The sequence below is a fragment of the Thunnus maccoyii genome, chromosome 20 (assembly GCF_910596095.1).
Source record: "Thunnus maccoyii chromosome 20, fThuMac1.1, whole genome shotgun sequence".
NCBI lineage: Eukaryota > Metazoa > Chordata > Actinopteri > Scombriformes > Scombridae > Thunnus > Thunnus maccoyii.
The window spans coordinates 12609624-12627564 of NC_056552.1; the positions used below are offsets into that span (position 1 = coordinate 12609624).

Sequence of the window (17941 nt, forward strand, 5' to 3'; positions counted from 1 at the left end):
AGCACCTAGGTCCCTCATCTCTATAACCCTCCCTCTTTCCCCGTTTTCTCTCTTTCCCTCTCTTGCTCTCTTCTTTCTTTCTTTTCATACTTTCTGTCTTTCTTTCTTTCTTTCTTTCTGTCCCCTACCACACAACCATGGGCAGGGGGAGAAAAACCTGACAGAAGAAGAGAGAAGGAGAGAAAGAGAGATGGAAGGATGGGGGTGTGGGAGGGGAAACGGGGCCTTTGATTTTTCATTAGAAGTGCCTCCATATTTTAATATTGGGTTTAATCGGGCCCTCATGCCTTAAAGAAATAACCATTGAGAGATGATCCCTCGGCCTTCAAAAAGTATATGGCGCTTCTTCAATCAAAGCCCTCCTCCAATTTGCTCTTTTGTTTGCAGTTCACTTGCAATCCTTTCCCCCCTCCTCTCTTGTCTTGCCGTCTCACGGCCTCTCGCTTTGTTGGTACAGTCGTTAGGCTTATTGACTGATCTCGGCTGTACTTAGCAATAGAAATGACTTTGACAGGGAAATACACCACTGGTATCACAGAGGTACAAGCATGAAAGGCTTCTATCAGAATAGTGTACACCAGCAAACAGCTAGGTATTTTCCCCCCAGAGATAAAATCCTGTTTACTCGTGGCCTAATATTAAAATCTTTGATAGACTCAGTGATATATTGTTAAAATAGGAATAATCATTTAAAATTTTTTATCAAATTAAACTGATAAAGAGAAGTTGCAAGGCTCTTCATGCCAAGCTTGATACAGTACAAGTTGTCTCTGACCTTGTTGGGGTTTTTTCAAGTGACGCAAAATCTTTTTGAAGCTGATACACTCTGTCACCCTAAAAAAAAGTCTCCTCACCTCATACCTGTTTAGATATGTTGCAGGCTCATTTATTACCTTGCGGTGGTTGATCATTCACCTTTTATTTGTGTTTTCGACAACAGCTTCCGTGAGACTCCTTCAGGTTTTTCATGGAAGTGGAACACAATGCTGTGTGCACAGAAGCCACCAAAGCGCCAACCTGTGAGCTAATGAGAGGCCCCATGCTGTTATCTAAGGCTCCGGCTTCTCTACCACTGCTGCACTTCTATTAAGGGAGAGAACACACACCGGGCTACCGTTCACATATGTTGCTCGCGTACGTTCTCTAAAGGAGGTTTCCCCGGGATGCAAAGGCTCGTTGAAGCTTCCGTCGTACATACAGTATCCCTCGTGCACGCCTGTGCACTCACAAACGCACACAACAGACAGAAGTGGAGGAGTCGATGGCACCAAAGACCACAATGAAACAAAGGCAGAAATGACACCCTCCTGTGACAATCGCAATTGTAGCTGCTTGCCTTTGTCTGATAATATATCAAATGCATAAAAAAGAGCACTTACTTAATTGAACAACCTCTCCCAATTTGTTTGTGTTAAAGGAGAGTAGAAGATGCTAGACAATAATTTGTGTGTGTGTGTTTTCCTTTGTGCCGGCTGTGTTTGTGCATGCATGCGTGTGTGTGTGTGTGTGTGTCTGTGTGTATGTGTTAAACCCCTGCCAAGCAGAGATGCATTATTTAAGATGCTGTTGTGATACTTGTGCCTGCTTAAAGGTCTCAGCTTCCTTTTAACGCCATGCCACATCAGTCCACCTCTGCCCCCACTTGTGGGGGGAACCAGAGTGGGACCTGCTGGCACTGGTCCCCACATCACCTGGGAAAATATCACAGTAGGAGGGAGGAAAGGAAGTGATGCAGACAACCTTTGAGTTTAGCACACATTCTTGTTAACAGGAACATTTTACCCCAATTTACTGTCATTTTATGGCTGATTTTAGACTCGGTTTTTACTCGGTCTATATTTAAGAATATTAAACTGTCAGAGAAATTGTTTACCCTTTGTATTTGTGAGCATTTTATGCCGGTAGTTTAGATATATTTCCACATTCACAGACCAGCTCTGACAGTTAGGAAAATTAAAAAAAAAAAAGATTGCCAGATTAAGGCAAGCACATGAAGCTGGACATAAGAGTTATTAAGTCTAAATTTGGAAATACCCAGCTGCTCTCCTACTGGTGAAAAAGCCTGTAATGGAACAGAGTATTGTAAATTGAATATGGTTAATTACTCTTCATGCTATGCCACCAGCCATGTGTGCAGGGTGAGAAGGAAAAGCTTGGGAAAGTGGAGGGAAAAAGCGTCTGCAGAGGAACTTCAGGGCCCCTCATTACACTCTGCCCCTGGGTATTTTTACGCCTTTTATTTCCCATCTAATGAACTGTTTACATTTTTCAGCTTTCCAGGCGCCACAATTATTTGCGCTTGTCCTTGTGTCACTCGTTGCACCGGGCAAAAAGCAAGGTGGAAAGTTGGAGGGCATTGAAATGTGTATATAAATATAATTTTGTTTGATTTTAATTATTCTGAATATTTGTAGATAGGGAACTTTTTTTTTTTCATACGTTACAAAGACTGCAATCGTCAACAGCATGAAATTGGAAAAGGTTGTTTTACAGTTAATTTCTGTAAACAGATGATTTTTAGATTTATGGACTATGAAGGAACTAAAACTTATGCTGTTTATTTAGACAGTATATAGCCATGCATGGACATATACTATAAAGGAATTCTACACAAAGAAAAGATCCATATTTTTGTTATAATTAAATAAATATAATTTGCTGCTCAGAGGATTATGCCAAACTGATTAGCATATCTGATATGAATTGTTATGCATGCATATGTAATTACATTTTGATGGGTAAAGAAGAATTGTTTTTTTTTTTTTTCGTCTGCTATCCATGTCAACAGAGGTAAAACGTGTGTTTTTGACAGGACAGCAGCACCTCCATCGCCGCGTTTGACGGGATGTGTAGAGTTTTTAAAGGCAGGCCACTTTGCATAAAGTTAAGATGTACCTTTGTACTTTTCTTGTGTGCTTCCGGGAATAGAAGCAAATTCTCACCCAAGATTAAAAAAGTGACAAAAGACAGACCTTTCAAAAGGATTAAAAAAAGCTCTTTTTTTTTTTTCTCTTTTCTGAGCAATAAGGTATCTTCTGAAAGCGCTCGTTCTTTTTTAGATTACAAAGCCTGATTAGTTGCTTTCGTCTTAAGATGCAGAGTTCAGTCTTCACATACTGTAACTAGAATGAGACATTTTTAGTGCTTTTTCTTTATAGAATCTCTCTCTCTTTTTTTTTTAAAATCATACAACCAATTGCCAGGTTTTCCTATGGAACAGGTATCTTGTATCTACTTTCCTGACCTCGAGTAATCCTGTTGTTGCTTAACAGTTTTATGCTTAACACCCTAACTTATAATCAAAATCTGTCATTGTATTAAGCACAGCTGTTTATGCTTAAGATCAAATGGAAAGGCAGTTATCACTCAGGAATCAGTTGTTTTCCAGAGGGGGAATCCAAAAACTGGAGTGTATATACTGTAGGTACAGGGGAAGTAGTGGCAACACTTTCATTTCAGTGACATTTTCCATTCTTTATACTTGCTTTGTTATCTGCACTGTTCTCATTGCAGAAACACTTCATACATTCATCTGTAACAAACAGCTATTTAGAAATACCAAAAAACCCTGCATATAGTTTGAAGGCGACGTAAGCCTTAACATTCAAATCAATGCTTCTCCCAGGCTTCCTCGTCTCAATTACTGGTGAAGTCGTCTTTCCCCCTAAGTTGCACTGCAGCTCTTTAAGATGAAACTCGACTTAAATGGGATATGTGGGTGTTTTCCTGGCAAAAAATGAGTGTGTGTGTGTGTGTGTGTGTGTGTGTGTGTGTGTGTATGCCTTGTGTACATGCTGTCTTCAGATTGATGCTTATTGTCTTTCTGGTTTTACTCAAATGTGAAATTTCTTCTAATGTCCTGACAGCAACACAGTGACCACTTATTTATCCCAGCAAGAAGATGTGGCTTTTACAAGATTGCTGACAGCAGAATTGAAATGAAAATTCAACATAGAAATTAATTTCAAATGAATTTTAAATTTTAAATGATAAAATTTGTTACATGATTACTATATAATCACTTATTTCTGTAGATTAAAAAATATTTTGCAAGAATTTCAACAAAGAATGGATGTCAGAATAAAGAAAAAACCTTAGAAATTATTAAAAAGTTGTATTTTTTTGCCACTTACGTTTGCCATATAGCACCATATCTGTTTGATTTATTTTAATCAAAAGAGTTATACATGATTATACATGATAATTTCCCTAGTTTTTGTAGATATTTTGGAATGTTCTGTCACATATGTGATTGTTTGTACAATTATCACAAACTTAAAAGTTAATTATTGACCTAAGGGATGAATGGCACAATCACAATGGTAGAAACATCTTTAACAGCACATTTTGACATAGAAGGCGCTGTGCTCCTGTAGTATTTTTGTGTGAGTGGGGGCCAATGTTGTGTTTTATTTGAGTCGGAGCTGCCGATCTCCTCTTTTCCCCACAGTAGGCGTTCTGTGGTTAGCTTAGGTCCCTGTGGTTGAGTATTGTTTGGGTGCGCTCTTTATCTAATGGGTATTGTGGTCTGGGTCAATCAGGCCCTCCGTCTACTCTGTAATTACTCCAGGAAAACTGTGGCACTCACCATCACGATAATAACAGCCAAATCACATCAGCCATGACTTTCCACTCACTGCTCCAGATTATGAGGAGAGAGAAATAAGAAAAAGAAAGGAAAAAAAAAAATCAACTGGCTCAATAGTGATTGTTTCCAAAGTTATTTCAATCAAGGAACTTGATATCACTCTTGAGGTTAGAATTGTCTTTTTCAAGTTTGGTTTGTGCTTCTCTCATGGAAGGTAGTTTCAAAGTGCTTCGTGCAATAGCTTCTTCAAACTTTTACTGATAATAGAAAGATAGTGGGGAAAGGATACTGCATATGAGGGGGAAAAAATGTCCCCACCAGGTGTTCCTTCACTGATTCCCTGTCTTTGTTTTATTTATTTAGAGTCGAGGACTAAGTAAATATAGAAAATAGAAAGAATTCATGTTGAGGAAAAAGTGATATTTTCATTCCTATGCTGTTGTTTGTCTTTGATTTTGCCCACCTCCTGCAGCCCACCTAGAAACCCTGTCAAGGCAGGGAGAGAAAGCGAAGGAGGCTTAGTAAACACTTTCTGTGTCTGCTGCTGGTGTGTATTTAGTTTAGAGGGCATGCCAAGAGGCTGTTTTTCCATGGGTCGGGTGTCTGTAAACAAGCGGTACAACGGCAGCCCACTCTTCCACAATCGGAGGTGGCACATTCTGAAGTGTGTATGAAATGTGTGTGTCTGAGTGTTTGTCTTTTGGGGGGGTTTTTTTTATTTTTTTTTGGACATGGCATTCCCTCTTATTCTAGCCTATCTGGAGACAGAGAAAGAGAGAGAGAGTGAGTTTGTGTGTGTGTGTGTATGTGAGGGAGAAAGAGAGAGAGGCAACCCCAAATCCGATGGGCCGCCAATGGGTGATGAATTATTCCCTGTCTGAGTCTCAGCATTGGTGTTATCACAGAGCCTGCCACTGCACTGGGATGACAGCAGTGACAGCCCCCAGAAAAGATTTAGCGCTGACAAGTGATACTTCCTCATAATACATCTCCCTGGCCCTCTCCCCTGTCCCCCTGTTCCACAGCCTCTTCATACAACACACAAGATGAGGTTTTTTTATCCCTCAACTTGTATTTGTTTAAGTGGGCAAGGTGGGGGGCTCTTTGCCACCACTTCTGTGGCACAAGTGCACTAGGTACAGTAGATCACCTTGGAAGGTGGCATGGGCAGAAACCCGGGTGTGCTTGTTGTCAGTACATGTGTTGTATCAGTACACTCACACAGAGACACACATATACACAACCTCCATGCGTATGACTCAGTTTGTCACCGAGTTCCATTAGGGGGCTCTCGTGCTTAAGGAATGCCTGTTGTGTTTTTGCATCAACAACAGTACTAAGCCATATTTCCCCACTTGTTTTCTCTTTTTGCTCTCCCCTCTTTCTCCCTTCTCTTCTTCTTTTTGTCCTTCTCCCTCATCCTCCTCCCCCTGCAGAAAAGGTCACGTATTGCCTACAGTGATGAGGTGCGCAACGAGCTCCTGGGGGATGACGCCAGCTCCTCGGAGAGCCAGGTGAGGTGCTAATCAGGGGCCCAGCCGACACCAGTGTGGGTGGCTGACTGGCCCCTAGGGTGAGGAGGTGGGCCCCTCATAGGGGCCATCGAGAGCTGAAACCACAGTATTGTCACCAAGTCATGCGGAAGGAACACTGTTTAATGCAAAGCTGGGCTGCCAGTGAGTGGGCTCAGGGCATGGGACCAGTGTCTGGCCAAAGCCAGATTGTGACCGGTGCACGCGCACACACACACACACGCACACGCACACATACACATACACGCACACCTAAACACAAACACACAACCCAATCCAAATTTCAATCCAAAACCTCAGCTTCTCCACTCCAACCGTCCCACAGCTGTTCTCCAGCCGGGTGTAGACTTAGGCCTATTATAGATACTCCATCAAGGTCCACACACACACACACACACACACACAATTGCTAAATCTTGTTCCATCGTCTTTCTTTAAACTCCAAGGGTGGCGAACCTGCACAATGCAGATACTCAAAATGAATAAGGACATAGGTTCTTATATTGCTAACAAATGATACAAAACCCCCCTAAAAACACTGAAATATTTTGGTGCAAAACCTCATAAAAATGATCCTTTAGCCCTGAAATATTTTTTATTTGATTGAGTTTCAGCCTTTGATCAAAAATGTCACATTCTTTTTACCGTCTTTATAGTTGGTTTATATCTATCAGCATATTCACAATTGATATATTGTTTATTAAAAGATGACTGATATTTTGTTTGAATATCAGTACAGCCTGTTGAAATCGAGGGATATAAACAACAGATAAATCCCACATTAGCAGTTTTCATTCATTGTCAGCAATGTCTACAAAAGATTCATTCACAGCAGTTATGAAAGTAGCAATGAAGAAGAAAAACAATTATCTTGAATTGTGATCTTAATTGCCCAAAATATGCCACATGTTCTTTTAAACTTAAGTTGTTTTGAATAAATGTAGAGATGCATCAAAACAGTGATACATCAACCAATTCAGCAAACAGCGTTTTAACATTTAAGACGCACTTACCTATTGCTCACCTGCACAGCTGCCACTCATACGCAGCCACTCTCAACTATGACCAAACGTCTTTTGACTAATTATATATTGCCTTTAGAATCGGCTGTCAACTTGCAGGGGTTATTGTGTCTCAAGGCACACACAATCACACACGCATGCAAATAAATACTTTGCATTTGCAAACGTGCACACTTGAAAAAGAAAAAAAAGAGAAAGATGAATACTCACATGCATATTTGCACATTTAGTCCCCAAGTGCTTTATGGGAGTATATTTAGATGATTCACAGCTAAGCAAAGCTAAATAAAGTTGTCTTTTTTTTTTTTTTTTTTTTTTTTTGAACATTTCCTTATTACCATTTCAATGATGACCCATGAACTACACATCTTAGAAACATATGTATCGCGAGCCAAGATGTGTAATTGATATGCATATTCCTGGCAAATTAGCGAGACACAAAAGTGACTCTGACATTTTATGCAGAAGTTGGAAGGAGATTTGCTGTCAGAAACGTCACGTTTGAGACTCTGATGGGTTCTATCAAAAATCAAGACAAGAAAAAGTAGCACATCTCATTTCAAATCCTATTTCTCTTTCATTAAAAATTGATCCAGAAATATTTAAAAGTAACATTTAAAAATCTAGAATTCACACATCTCAAAAGAAAATTGTTATAATAAAAAAATGAATCTTTATTTTACATTCATATTACAGATTTTGGAAATGGCTGTTTTTATTGTTATAATTATTGTGTAAAAAAATATTAAATCGATCCTTGTTTTTAACAATAATTATAAAGTTTAATTTGATATTGTTTTGTGTCAAATGATAAAATGAAAAACAATAAAATGCTGAGTACTTTGAATCCATAAATGCCCACATATCAGGAAATAAAGAGATAACTGAATATGATATGTAACTCACAACAGTATCCACAGCTTCATTCTCAATTTTCACTTCATATCTACATGATAATATAAATTATGAAATATAAAATAATATTAAGAAAATCTCAAGTTATATAGTTTCCATATTTTACTGCACGGTATAAATTAAAGGAACAAAATATATTTACCTTAAATTTCTTTTGTAATTTTTGTCAAACCTGATGCGCTTAAAAAAAATGTATTTACTAAATAATACATTCCTTTTTCCATACTAGACATTATTTTAGTTTCCCAGATTTAATTTTCCAAAAAGACATGTCAGGAGATACCATGGCTTACCAGGACTCACTTTTAATGTTTTTAACACATAAACTATTAATAATTAAATAGTGTAAAACACAGTAATAATCAGCAATTATAATGTCTGATGTGAAACTTTTAAAATGACAATTATATATCTCAAACACACATACACAAAGACATAGAAAGAGTTCATGCTGGGGGCAAAAGCAGAGTAAATAGATGATATACATTTTCCCTTTTTCTCCCAGGTGCCGTATTTACCTCATTTTCATTTTAAAACTTGTGGAGATAATACTTGTCTTGGTCTTGCTGTGAGTGGAGTACTCGGAACTTCAGGGTTTTTTATCTAACGAGACGGCGGTGATAGGAGAGGGGAAAAGATGGTGGGGGCTGGGGCAAGTCGGTCAATTTAATTCCTGACGATCTGAAAGAGGTCAGGATCATTTCATATAGCCCTGGCTGAGCAGATCATTACCAGTCACAAATCTGTTGGTTACATGGCAAGGATTTATAGCTAAGTAAATAGGGAACCGTCATAAGTTCTGAAAATGGCGTGTTGGCCCTGCGATAATGGCTAAAGGACGATTTAATAGAGTTCGGCATTTATTCGTTATCTGTATGCGGACAGAGACTGAATTGGCACTATCACTCGTTTTTTTAATAATGTGGTAGGCTACCATTGCACATTTTTTTTCTTTCTGTTTCCTCTGCATGCAACACACGCACAAATGCTGGTGCGCACACACGCGACAACACACACACACACACACACACACACACACACACACGGAGGCGCCACACACAAAGCAGCAAATGCACACACATTTTTCACACACGAACACTATACGGAATAGTTTCGATTTCAGTCACAGCAGAAGGCTTGGCCACAAGAGATTGTGCTGGTTTGAGCCGGCATGGACCAGATTTTACAGGCTACAAAGGAAGCAGATTACCACTTGTATCGAATTCCGTATTGGATAAAAAAAAATCTTTTGTTTGAAAAAAAAAAAAAAAAAATTGCTGATTATCATAACAGAAAAATTGCAGCAGTGCAATTTTGAATACTGGCTGGCATCACAAAAACACAAGGAAAGGCGCTCATGCAGGAGTAATTATAACATTTACAATATTCTGTATTTACTGCTCTATATCTCTTGAGCAACGCGAGCATCGTTGGCCGCACTAAAGAATGGATGCCAAAGAAAAATAAAGCTAAACAGGAAGACAGTGGAAACACAGCTCAACATGGCTCTGGTATAGTTTTAACAAATCCTCCACGAGGACTTGCAATCAGTCAGGCAGCACAAATGAGCTAGAACAAGTTTTGTTTGGTTCCCATTGACTGATGGCAGAACTGGGGTGAGGGATCGCAGGATCTGCTGGGTTTGTTCAAGCCCCAAATAACCACCTCCACAGTGTAGTTTTAAACTTTGGCCTCTTTAATAATGCATTCTTAGTGGGGAGTTGTTGCTTAAGTTAGAAAAGACAGTTTCCACTCTCAAGTGTGTCTTGTTACTGCCGACATTTTCAAGGGCGAGAGCTCTTTAGAAAAACATGCAATTATACTTGTTTACCTCCCACATTTACAGATATTGACAATATTTTTATTTGCAATATAACAGTGAACCATTGTAGTCTTATTTTTTGATTGGTGGAAAAAGCAAAAATGATACAAGAACTATTTTTGAGATGCTGTAAAAATAACAGGAGGAAGTGCTGTGACAAATGCATGATTGTAATGTATGAAATACTTTATTTTTGTTTGGGTTTAATATAGTATACATTCATCCTGAATTCATTATTATATGACACATGTCTGTGAATATGTTTACTAGTGATGGAATATTAATGGAGGAAACAAATTTATGCAGTACAATATTGTTTTTTGTTGTTAAGGATTTTAGTATCTGATAGGTGCAAATGTTAAATGTTAGTTCTTTAATGTATTCTGGTCATAAGAGCTAGTAGAAGGAACTGATGCTTCATTTTATCCCCTTTGTCACTTTGTTTTGAATAATTCGAACATAAAGATGCCATTTTCCAACCCTCTCCCAGCTGTTTTTGTAACCTTAAAGTTAGTAATCAAGTTTGTGATTCAACATCTAAGAAGTCTCTCTTTTTTTTATATGATACATGATAATTCCAGACTCACAAAATTCAAAAATAAACAGCACAAGTAATAGTTGCCCTGAGCCTCCCTTTAGATCTGCTAACCTTTTAATGTTGCCCAAGAAATGTGGCTTTAAGAAAAATCACCTCTAAAAGGCTTGCAAATCAGGAATTTGTCCTCCCCCTTTCTCTGCCAAAAAGTGTTGCATTCCCACGATAAGCCCCTTCTTCTCCTTCCTTCTCCTCCAACCCTCAGGCCAGGGATGCAACCTTTTTAATTGTGATTAGGCATAATTAATGACAAATGGGATTATTGCCTTCCCTCAAATGTCTGATTCGCTATCAGAGACGCAAGGTTTTCCCGGGACAGGGAATAGGAATAGGATTTTTTATTTACTTCACTTTAAATTTGCTATTCTCTTTCATCAAAAATGTATAGCTATGCTAAGATTCATTTTTCATGATCTGTGGCCGTCCCAATAATAATAAGCTGCACTGTATGTATATACAGTTGTAGCCTCACATGGCTTTCCATACATAATCTAAACAGCATCCACCTTTACTGAGATACATAAGCTACATAAAATATTGATAGCATATCAGCATTGATAAACAGTAGGACAAGTGGAGTGGCTCAGCATTTCTCAAACTCAGTTCCAAAGGGCACATATTTCTGTTTCTCCTTTTCCAGAGAATCCAGCAAAATGACAGATACAAAATATTTTTCCCTTAACATTTTAAACATACTGTAACTGTTGACTTTATTGGACTCATTTTTTTTTTCTTCTCTCTTGCTATATCAACTTCTGTGATGTGACTTCCTTGATAATGTTAGTTGATATTGCAAGTCGAGCAATCCATTTCCTCTCTTTGTTTATTGTGACAGCGCCAGGACTTGATCTTTGTTTGTTCAAAAAAGTCAGCCCGAGCGGCGTGTTTAGCTTCGTTTAATGTGTTTGTCTTGTGATTTCCAAATGCTAAACATGCAAACAGATAAATCGTCAAGGTTAATTCTCTACCCAGCCACATGACTGATCTTCCTCCTGCCATGTTTCTGCTTTTTATCTCTCCTTCACTCTCTCCATCTTTCTCTCTTCTCCCTTTTGCTCTCATGATGCAGTTGATAAAGTTACGTGAAGAGGTAAGTGCTTCTCTGCTCTGACAATTTAAATTCTGCTTTCCCACTGAAATTTCCATTTGCCCTCCTCTCTCTGGTAGAAAATTAAAATCAGCTCATTTGGACACTTTTTTGCATGTCTGATTGAACAGCTTAAAGGCCAAGTCAAAGATAATGAATTCACTGAAGGCCAGTTTCTCCAGTTTCTCCCTTAAATATAAGAAAGAGAAGATAAGATATTATTTCTGATACGCCTTTTTGAAGACAAATATTGGGAAATGAAGCTAAGCTCAGAGTAGCTTCAGTTATTGGGCCCAACACAGTTCGGAACTTGATCAACTTCTTAGTTTCAAGTGGGAACACCAGGCTGTAAAATCTGCTTTCACTTAATTTTCTTGAATGGGAGCAATTTTGTTCTGACTTTTTGTAATAAATGGGATTGTGGTGATCATTAGTGATATGATGTTTTAGCCTGTACATGATAGGAGACTGTAGGGTAATTGGTGTTGTTTCGTTGTTCACCACTTCATCAACATCACCACCATTTCCAAAGATTACTGTTATCAATTCAAACCATTTTGATGTATTTCATTGTTCATAGTCTGTACCCTGCAATACAATGTACCCTGCACAGTATGTAATGTAATGAACCTGCCATTGGTGTCATTGTCATCTCATATGTTAATGTTGGTGCCAAAAGATAATGAACATGAGTTCAAACGAACAAAAAACGTTAAGTGACTTGCAAATGACCAATGCTAAAACATAATTGTGTTTTAGCAGATAGTTAGTAACAACACACAGCCAGCAGAAGAAGAATCACCGTCAGCTATTTTACTTTTAGTTAAAAATTTTACTTTTCATAAAACTGTCTTGTGTCCAGCTTCATTAGCAACAGTTGGTATTTCTCTCTTCACTTTTCACTCTCTTTCTCTGTCTTTGAGGTGGTAAACATAAGGCACTGATGTTGGAGTAAAGTTGTGGTTCCTTGAACTTTTATGTTGTTGTAGCATCTGTATTTGCTATAACTCTAATACATATGCTATAACTGAGCTGCTCTACTCTTAATTAAATACAAATCAACTTTTTGTAAATTGAATTCATCTTTTAGTAAAAAAATGTAATTATTGCAGCAAATATAATGTCGGGCTGCCATGACAACCTATCCATGCGTCATGTTTCTTTTAAGACTGTCTGACTTTTAAATGTATCTTCAACTCCTAACATCATTTAGATGAGTGATTTGGAAAGCAGCAGCATAATTTAAATCAATTTATTGAGCTTTCTTGAGTTAGGTAAAACAGTTTCATCGACTATATGTAGCACTTTGATGATTCAGATGTCTTAAACTTCAGCATTTGTGGTTTGAATGTCTACCAGTGTGCATAATATGTGAGCAAATGCCATTATACTTAAATAGTAATGTCAATTTTTAATAACTTTGTGCTGCTATGCAAGTAGTAAACACAGCAGTCACACAATGTTTATAATAAACAGTAAGTAGTTGTTTCATTATATTATATGTCATATTTTAGAGAAAATGCATTTTCTTCTTATTGAGGCAGATTTTGTCAGTTTCTGTAGGTGACATTATATTGCTTGTCCTTTGAGACACGACTGAACGTGTCTTTGTAGGTGCACTTACAGTATGTGGTTAAATGTGCCTTTGAGTGAGACTATGTTCAAGAAGGTTTCTGCTGAAGCTGAGTAATTCAATTCCTATCAAAGCCTCTCCATTCACAGCTATCCATAATTTAGAGCACCATCCGTGCCCAGATGCCATGTTATCACGCTTTTTTCTTTTATTTAGCTGTACTTTTGTTTCCCCTTCTTCTTCCCACCTTTTTTGAGCATTTCCTCCTAGCCTGAGGGTCAGAAGACATCTTGAGTTAGCTCACCTGTCTACCCCTTTTGGAATGGCCCGATCTGTGTAATCGGGCTTGATTCTGCGCCCTCTTCGCCATTGCACTTCTCCATTGCAGTCTTTTACCCTCCTGCTCTTCCTGCATTTGAATCAAAGGCTGGCACAGCTTATACACACTTAAGCCTTGCTTTTAAAAAAACTATACTTTTTTTCTTCAGCTGAAAAACATGTTTAAATATTTAGCACCCATATTCACAGCTGTTTGACACTTGTAATTCCTCGTCTTACAAGTCCCAAACAAACGGCACAGAAGATCACACAGTCAGTCTGAATCACAGCTGTCATCATTATTCACTTTGACTCTCCCCCACCCTTATTGAAATAATAAGGAAATCATCTGAACTTTGGAAAATGGTGATAGTAACCGCCTGTGTTTGATATTGAAAAAAGGCAGGAGAGCGAAAAAAGAGGGGAGAGATTTCTTTTGAGCTACAGCTGCATTGTTCTGGGGCTCCCTGTTAATAACTTACAACTGAAGAGTGTTTCTTGACGCAAAAAAGCACAACAAAAAAACACCATTTTTGTGGTTCCTAAGAAGATCTTTGTTCAAAATGTAGGTGTCAGATGAAAAGGCATACATGCATAGGCAGAAATGTTGGGGTGTGGGGGTGGGGGGGTATGCACCAATGCACTCACAGATGCACAATATTTATCATATATTGTATTTAAATCCTTTGCTAGAAGGTTCCATGAGATGATCAGATACGATTTGATGAGATCCTTTGTTTTTCTTCAGTAGATAAATGACAGATCTGAATTGCAAGCCAGTATTTTAGCTTGACTAGATGTATATGCCTTATTCTGAGGGTTTCACAGTGGTTATATCAGAACCACAGGGGTCAAGCCTTGATATTGGACGTTGTAGCACAGTAGGAGCTGGCAGCCACTTTGCATTTCCCTCGACAAAAATGCTGACAGGGATGTCTTGGATTCTGCTTGCTAACTACAGTGTAAAATCTTAGCTGAACACTTCGATACATCTACATATTTGTGGTTGTTGTGTGACAACTGCGTATTTGAACGACAAAGTGCTTTCCTGGAGAGTATGAGTCACCTGATTTTCCATTAAGTTTGTAGACGTAATCTCCACGTCAAGCCTCGATGGGGACTTCCTACAGTAACTGAAGTGTACTACTGTTTAGTTTTAATTACACATGCTCCTTTTCATTATTTTCCATGGTATCATCCTGTGTTCGTGGCTGGATTGTTTCATTATTAGGGCCATCACAGTGTGCCATTACTGGATTCTTAGTGGCTGAACTCTCACCCTTTCCCTCAGGTTCTGTCACCGTCAAACTCGGGGCGCATTATTCTAATGATCACACACACATATACACTGCCACTGCCACCACTACCCCCCCACCCCCCCACCCCAGCTCCCTCCACCCCACCTCACACACCCACCCACACTCACCCTCCCCTCCCCCCGGCCCTAAAAGAAGACAGAACGAGGGAGAGAAGAGAGAGAGAGAAATTCAGGAGGAGAAAGCTTTGAAGTGGCTTTCCATCGCATAGAGTCTGCCGGCCGTCTCCCCGAGACGTGTCACCTTTGCCGAGAGGGAATAGGAAAATCACGTTTCGAATGGTAATGATAACATACTAATCACTTGAGCTCTTTGAAGAACCCAGGGAGTGCGCTACTCTGTCAGTATCCCTGGCTGCCTCATGCTCCCAGGCATACACAGGCACTGCAGCCATGGTCTAGGTGTATTAGCTTAAGCATTGCATGTCAATACATCCCCTCCATCTCAGCTGATCCATAGGGGCTCATTATAGCCCAAGCTTGGTATCCATTTTCTCCCATGTGCACACTGCCACCATCTCCACTGGTGGCACTACCACTTCCACACCCATGTAACCCCTCCATGAAACCTCCTACCACACCCTTTACCAAAAACACACCATACCTTGCATCCAGTCCCATTCACCATGTTCTCATTGCTTTCCTCCTACTGGCAGCCCATTTTACCATCCATCCACCCACCCACCCATTCTCTCATCCCTCCATCCTCCCCCTGCCCTCCCTTTAACTATTAAAAAGTATCTCTGCAATTTTAAATGACATCTGTCAGCGGCGCGAAGAAAAAGGAAGCGAGGGAAAAAAAAGAGTTCAGAGGGAGTTTTTGCCTCCCTGCTCTTTTCCCATCCCTCTTATTGTCAAACTTTGAAAAGTGTGTCGTTGACTTATTTTTTTTCTCTCCATGTTTTTCATTTCCTCTGAGTGATTAGCGGGTACATATTTTGACAGCCTAACCAAAACTAGAGATTTCACTTCTCCCCCTGTCCCCCTCGCTCATGTGTTGGGCATAAACCCTTGTCAGAGAGGCGGTTGTCATTTATCGAGTTGTTTTTGAGTGTCAAATGTGTTACATTTGATCAGATTCTTAACATAGCATATTAGAAAGGGCATCAAAACCAACAACGTTCAAGTAAACATTTAAGTCGTCCATGTTTATGCTGTTTATGATCCTCTCCACTGAAGGCAGTGTGGTTTAAATGAAAGCTGGGTCTTCATTTGGACTTGCAGATAAAGTGTGTAGCAACAATGGACAATATGGGGGTGTATTTTTAGTTTTAAGGTATGTTTTGCATTAGATAGATGTGTGAAACTTTGCACTGAACGTAGATTAATAATGTACTTACACATTGCCTGTATGATGGCAGTGACTTTCTAATGTTCTATGGACAATATACACTGCAGTTAGTCTTTTGAATGTACCTATATGTCACCTATTTGTAAAAAGGTGAAAGTAGTCTAGTCAGTATTAGCCAATTACCAAGATTTAGTTTGGAAAATAAATAAAATCTGCTTGAAGCAACCATCGTGGTGAAATAAATTTGTGCATAAAATGATACAAGTATAAAATTTTTTATCCCAGTGTTGCTTGAAGCAAAGTATGATCAACTCGCTTGCAACACAGTACATCAGAATCTTCTAATGAGAGCCATAGTTTATTAGATTTTTGGACGGGTGTTAAAAAACATATAATCCCAGAAACACAGAATTAAACTTAATGCAGGTGTACGAGATTCACCACGAAACAGTCAACAGTTACAGGTTACGGATAACTGTACCATCGTTGACATGAGAACACACCTGAGAAGTGGAGGGGAACATCCGGTATCTCCAATATCTGTTATCTAAAACCAGGCAGTTTAATGCAACCATGACCAAAGCAAGCAGGTTCAGTCATAGTTAGTGAGCCTCTCTTGTACTATGATTTAAAAAAAAAAAAAAAAGTAATGTTGAAGACATTAAAGAAGGTATTCCCTACTATGAATGTTCTATTTTCTCAAAAAATAATTGCCAGGTCTCATTTACAAATTGACTCACTGTAGCTGTTAGTTGAGATGAAACTCGGGGGTCCCTTCGTGAGTGCCGGTGGAAAGAATTATAGGAAAATACTTGGGACATTGTCAAGTGACCTCAACTAAGGATTGACAAGCATTTTTGTCTCAGTAAGAGTTAAAAGCCATCATCCTGCCTTTGTCTGAATGTAGCATTGTTTCCTGATTATTCATTTTATATACAAATAAGAAAACAACATTGACTGATTCAAAGTCTTTAAGGAGCCAAGATAATACCAAATCATTTACCTGTGCCCTTTTCTGTATATACTGTATGTATATAATATACAGCACATATATCTGTTAATACTTTGTGCAGTAATTGTATACTTAAACACAATGAAATAAAATCCTTAGGGTAGATTCCTATGTTTTAGAGCCCCAAGGTGGAACTCAAGGCCATCAGTCAACAGATCAGATCTTTTCTTGCCTTGCTTGTCAGACATGAATTGTTAAGCTAAAGAAGAACCCAAGACCGCAGGTTTTCTTGGTATCTTAGGAACTGCCATCAATTGATATGCGTACACATGATATTAGAGCCCTAGCTATCACCTTGATACTCACAAACATCCACTTTGAAAAAATGATCAAATTGCCTATTTAATTATTTATAAAACACATCTTTTCTTGATATGCTCTCTGAACTCCTGCTTTCAATGGGCAACCTTGTCATGTTGATAGCTGTGAATGAGCCAAGGGGGGCTGAAGTAAATCATGCATCATGAATTACTGTTGTGGTCCACTAATGTGGATAAACTAGAAGAAGAAAAGGAATTAAGCTTATGATAGTTATTACACCTCTGCAGTAATATTTATTATTACTCCCCCATCAGGTGGCAGAATATTCAAAAAATAATCTACAATTAAGGGGATAATGTTGATTTTTTTTTTCTTTCCCACTGAATTTTTTTCTTAAATTTCTCCTCCACTTTCAAGCCATTATCTGGACAGGATGTTTTCAACTTAAATGTTATTTTCTCTTAAATGGCTCCACCTCCCTCCCTTAACTTTCCTCTGTGTGCAGAAGAAGGTTGAGCTCTGAAACAATATGAGGAGGCAACAAACCTCAAAGTAACTCTTGTTTTTATGTCCAAGATGAGGCAGCAACACCTCTTATATTGTCAGCCGC

The 17941-nt window shown here is 38.8% G+C and overlaps 1 protein-coding gene across 4 annotated transcripts in view; it reads left to right on the forward strand.

Annotated features, from left to right (window-relative positions):
- vti1a (vesicle transport through interaction with t-SNAREs 1A) overlaps window positions 1–17941 on the forward strand; it is a 118969-nt gene that overhangs the window by 18376 nt on the left and 82652 nt on the right. For all 4 annotated transcript variants that reach the window (XR_006092880.1, XM_042397360.1, XM_042397359.1 and 1 more), the window contains exon 4: window positions 6025–6102. Coding sequence is in view for 3 of the 4 variants with exons in the window: in XM_042397360.1 (XP_042253294.1) it covers window positions 6025–6102 (78 nt within the window). In the remaining variant the exon portion in view is untranslated. The remainder of the gene's footprint in view (window positions 1–6024; window positions 6103–17941) is intronic.